This window comes from Lipotes vexillifer, unplaced genomic scaffold, assembly GCF_000442215.2.
Source record: "Lipotes vexillifer unplaced genomic scaffold, Lipotes_vexillifer_v1.1 scaffold565, whole genome shotgun sequence".
In the NCBI taxonomy this organism is placed as follows: Eukaryota; Metazoa; Chordata; class Mammalia; order Artiodactyla; family Lipotidae; genus Lipotes; species Lipotes vexillifer.
Window position 1 is genome coordinate 125488 of NW_006771554.1, and position 5499 is coordinate 130986.

Below are 5499 nucleotides of genomic sequence, written 5' to 3' on the forward strand. Positions count from 1 at the left end.
AACTGCCTTTTCCAAGATCTCTCCTTGGCTTTCTAATAAATAATTCCAACTTCGCAAGTCTGAAACCAAACTCCTGATTTCCCTCCGTCCCCCCAAAACCTGTTCCTCCCACTGTTTCTCCCATCTCAGTAAATGGAGATTCCATCTATTTAATTGCCCAGGTCAAAATCTTGATAGTCATCCTTGAATTTTCTTTTCTTTGCTTTTTTTTTTTTTAACATCTTTATTGGAGTATAATTGCTTTACAATGGTGTGTTAGTTTCTGCTTTATAACAAAGTGAATCAGTTATACATGTACATATGTTCCCATATCTCTTCCCGCTTGCGTCTCCCTCCCTCCCACCCTCCCTATCCCACCCCTCTAGGTGGTCACAAAGCACTGAGCTGATCTCCCTGTGCTACGGGCTGCTTCCCACCAGCTATCTATTTTACGTTTGGTAGCGTATATATGTTCATGCCTCTCTCTCGCTTTGTCACAGCTTACCCTTCCCCCTCCCCATATCCTCAAGTCCATTCTCTAGTAGGTCTGTGTCTTTATTCCTGTCTTACCCCTAGGTTCTTCATGACATTTTTTTTTCTTAGATTCCATATACATGTGTTAGCATACGGTATTTGTCTTTCTCTTTCTGACTTACTTCACTCTGTATGGCAGACTCTCATCCTTGAATTTTCTTTCTCTCACGCCCCACATCCAATCTATTAGCAAATGCTTTCAGCTCTACTTTTGAAATATATCCAGAAGTTGACCTCTTTTCAATGCCCTTACTGGTACCACCTTGTCCCAAGCCACCATCATTTCCTGCCTAGGTAACTGCCGTATCCTTCTCAATGGGCAATCTGCTTCTGCCCTTACCCCACCTTCCCATCTAATCTTCATGGAACAGCCACAGGATCCTGTTAAAATTAAGTCACATCATGTCACTCTTCTGAACAAGCCCCTCCACTGACTTCCCAGCTTGCTGAGCCTAAAAGGCAAAACCCTGACTATGACCACGTGGCTGCGTGATCTGGTCGCTTTTCTGCTTCCCCTCAGAGGGAATTCAACCTTGGGACCTTTGCATGTACTGTTCCCACTGCCTGGACTGCTGTTCCCTAGGGCCCATGCCGTCACTTCTTTCAAGTCTTTGCTTCAGTGTCATCTTCCCAGACCCATGATCTGTTAACTTGTTTCCTGCCTGTCTTCCTCGGCCAGAATGTCCCCTCTGTGAGAGAGCAGGGAGGCTGGTCTACCTTCTCCTCGCTGTGTCCCCAGTGCCTATGCATATTTGTTCAATGAATGAATGAATCCGTTCAACAGACACATAGCCTGTCACATGCACACACAGGCTTTAATGGCCGTGCAGGGGCACATCTGTGCACGTGTGAGATGCATATGCGCAGCAGGCACACGTGCACCATGTGTGTGTGAATGCCAGCCCACACCCACATTCACGCCCTCGCCATTCCCTGTTCTCCCACCATTCCCTCGTGCTCACCATTTTCTCTGGTCCACTCCCTTCTCTTCCGTCACCGGCTGCCCACTCGCTACCCACCAATCTGCCAGATCTGGTCCAATCTGGGGAAGCCAGGGCTGACTGCACTCTTCCCCAAAAACCCAAATTCCCCCAGCCTCTGACATGTAGCTGCAGAGCTGGACGGCCAAGTGAGAGGCAGTGCCAAGCCCTTGGCCACAGTATGTCAGCGACAGCACGTGTTCTAGGACCTAGGGCCACTGCTCCCTGTCCGGTCTGGCTTGCAGGTGACTTAGCCTAACGCGGTGGGGAAGGTGGCAGCTACTGGCTTGCCCCTCACGCCACGACTCCAGCTTCTACCAGGAGCCCTCGGCTAGATGGGGCCTTGATGGTCATTCCACTACCTGTGGGCCCTATGGTGGGGGAAGGCAGATTCATCCAACCTTTCCTTTCAGTGTCCCACTGCTGTGCAGATGTGTTTCTGAGGATGGCTGGGTCTGAAGGCTTCTTGCAGGTGTGTGTTTCGGTGTGCATCCTGCCTTTTCTATTACAACTGTGTGTGTGCAGTGGCCCTGGTGTTCGCAGCCACACCTGGGTAGAGGTGGCTGAATCTGTGTCTGGGGGCTCGGCCACCTCTGTGAGCCTGTGTCCCCAGGTGGCTTGGTGGACTGGGGTCTTGGTGGACTGGGGCTTCCTGTGGGCCGTGGAGGAAGCTGTCTGGAGGTTGTCGAGTCTGGCTGTGCCCATGCCTGTCTGCGGCTATGCTCTGGTGAAGCCCGACCCCAGGATGGTAAAAATGTCTGACTGTGGCTTTTGCCGGTGCCTAGGTAGGTGTCTGTGCATAAGCTGCATCCATGTGAGGGGCTGTTTCCTGGGTGACGTTGCATGTAGCTGTGTCTAGTGTGAGGGCATGTCTGGTTGTGTGGTGGGGTCTTGTTTCAGCTATGCCCACTCTGGTTGATTTAGGTTGTAGGTGTGCCCATGTTCGGTTGTGCCTGCATTTGTGTGGGAGTTGCGGCCAAGGGCTGTGCTGTGTCTGGGTGAGTTGAAGTCTGGGGAAGGGCCGTGTCCAGGTGGACAGCCATGCCTGTGTGTGTGACTGTCCCGATGCTGTCCACGCATGGGGCCGTGCCTGAGCCGGGCTGTGTACAGGTGGACAGCCGAGCTTGTAAGTGAGTCTTGGCCTGTGCGATTCTGTGTGGGTGTATAAGCATGTCCAAGTACGTCTCTGTGTCTGCACGTAGGTCCATGTCCACATAGGGACCGTGCCCGTGTATGTGCCTGAGATCACGTGTGTACCTCTGTCCAGAAGTGCAGCTGCGACTGCCCGGAACTGTGCCTGAGTCCGTGTGGGCACCTGGGCTCACACCTATACCCTGTCTCCCCTGCCCCTCCCCACAGCAGGCTCCTTCTCACAACCTGGCAGCTCCCCTTCCCCCGTTCCCCGGCTCCCCGCGCCCCTCAGAGCCGGCAACCCACCTGTGGGTGAGAGCTCGGCCACGCTGCCAATGTAGGGGCCATGCAGGAAGCGGGGCTCGTTGTCGTTGATGTCCTGCACCTTGATGATGAACTCCGACTCAGGCTCCAGCAGGCGGTTGGTGGCGCGGTCCCGAGCTTGAGCCCGCAGCGTGTAGAAGGTTTTCTGTTCCCGGTCCAGGCGCTCCATGGCGTGGATGTCGCCCGTCAGCTCATCGATCAGGAAGATGGTGCCAGCGCCCTCGCCTGAGATGGTGTACTTGATGGCCCCGTCACCCTCGTCTGAGTCCGAGTGGATCTGGGGAGGCAGGGTGGAGGCTGGGGTGGGGGCTCCTCCTGGTGCTCCCCCTGGCCAAGTCCCACTGGGGGCCTGTGCCTTTGACATACCCATTCTTCAGTGAAGACACTGAGGCTGGGGAATCACCCGTCATCCCGGTCCCAGGCCTCACTGTCTGGTCTGGAGTGCTTCACTAGCCCGCCATGGCTTTTCCTGCTCCAGCCCTGCCCCTGTAATCTACCTTCCCCTCTGCAGCCAGAGCTGTCAGCCTCAGGGGCAGATCTGAACACATCCTCCCCCGCCTGCAACTCTTCCATGGCTCCCTATCGCCCTTACAAAGAAATCCGAACCACCTCCACAGCTCTCTGCTGCTTCTTCGAGCGCCCTGTCCTTATTTCTCTGTCTACTGAAAGTCTACTCATCCTGCGAGGCTCAGTTCAGACGCCACCTCTTCCCAAAAGCGTTTATGGATTCCCCCCGCCTGCCCCTACCTCCAACCCCACCATTCCCCTACAAGATCTTTGCAATACAGCAAGTCATCATTATCATGTTCAGCCTGTAGGAGTGCTGTAGCCATGCTTCTCAAATCTTAACGTGCACGCAAATCACCCGAAGATGCTGGTAAAAAGCAGATTCTGACCCAGGAGGTCTGGGGTGGGGCCTCAGAATTTGCATTCCTAACAAATTTCCAAGCTGCTGTCCATGACCTCACTCTGAGTTATAGGTCCAGGATCCCTAGTCTCTGAGCCCCCGGAGGTATTTTCTTACTCATCTGGTACCTGGAGAGCCAGCCTCAGGGCTTGGCACATGCTGGGGACAGGGAGTGCAGGGACAGAGGGGGAAAGGGGATGCAAATTGGAGGAGCACCTATTATGTGCCAGGCAGTGTACTAAGCAATTTACATACTTATCTGGTTCAGAGTTCTTTAAAAAAAAAAAAAATCCCTACTAGGGGACTTCCCAGGTGGTCCAGTGGTAAAGAATCCGCCTTCCAATGCAAGGGATGCGGGTTGGATCCCTGGTGGGGGAACTAGGCTCCCCACATGCCGCGGGGCAGTTAAGCCCGTGCGCCATAACTACTGAGCTTGCGCGCCTCAAGAGAGAGCCCGCTGGCCGCTAACTACAGAGCCCACGCACTCTGAAACCCGCGTGCCACAGCTAGAGAGAAACCCGCGCGCTGCAACGAAGAGCCCACGTGCCACAACGAAAGATCCCGCATGCTGCAACTAAGACCCGACACGTCCTAAAAAATTAAATAAATAAAAACAAATAAAATAAATATTAAAAAAAAATCCCTACTACAGTAGGTTTTGCTATCGTCACTTTGCAGATTTTTTTTTTTTTTTCACTTTCCCACTGAGGATTAGAGAAATAGGATGATTTGCTCAAGGTCAGACTGCTGGAGGAACCGGCCTGGTCCACAGCCTGGGCTTTCTCACTCCATCCTCAGGCCTCCTGGGAGGAGCCCATGGCGGCAGAAGAGGCAGTCCAGCCTGGTCCAGCCTCGGCTCCAGCATCACCTCCCTGAGAGTCCTTGCACAAGTCACTGTACCTCTCTGGGCCTCAGCTGCCTCCTCTCTAACATGTGGGTCATAATAGCACCTCCTTCTAGAGGTACTGGAGGGCTAATTGAGTGTAAAGTCCACATAAAGCCCTTAGCACCTGCCTGGCACCAGGTGACACAATATGTAATGGCCAGCCCGGCAGAGGCACTGCCCATGGAGTGGTACTGCAGCAGGGCCCCTGCTGGTTCAGATGGGAACCCTTTGGATGCTGGATCACAGAGAGGTCGGAGGGGCTGAGGAAGCTGAGGCAAGGGGGAGGAAACAGACTATTTACCACAGGTAGGGAGCTTTTTCACTCTTTTAACCACCGGCACAACTATACCAGTTTGTACTAGCTGAAAATCAGCCCTGCCTGTGACATAATAAGTGTCCCATAAACGGTAGCTATCGCTATTATTATATTATTACTAAATGTTAGCTATATATAACTAGGATTTAATCCAGGCACTGTTAAGCTCCAGAACCCAGGCTGTTTTCACTGCACTGAGATCTCCTGGGCAAGGAACCAGCAGAAGGACTGTTCTCCCAAATAGAAACACCCAAGTCCCTATCCTTCAACGTCCAAATCTCTGAGGCAGCTCTGAGCAGAGGAAAATGCATCCAATGAAGCTGGTGACCTTGGGCAGGTCCCTGCTCCTCTCTAAGCTTCCGCAAAGATAGGGCGTGAACAAGAAAATCCCTAAGGCTCCTTTCAGGCCAGGACGGCATGTACCCCAGCCCACTCAGCAGGA

The 5499-nt window shown here is 53.1% G+C and overlaps 1 protein-coding gene across 1 annotated transcript in view; it reads right to left on the reverse strand.

Moving 5' to 3' along the window:
* Positions 1–5499, reverse strand: part of CDH22 (cadherin 22) — a 73153-nt gene that overhangs the window by 58950 nt on the left and 8704 nt on the right. The window contains exon 2 of the mRNA XM_007446916.1: positions 2931–3225. Within this exon, the coding sequence (XP_007446978.1) occupies positions 2931–3225 (295 nt within the window). The remainder of the gene's footprint in view (positions 1–2930; positions 3226–5499) is intronic.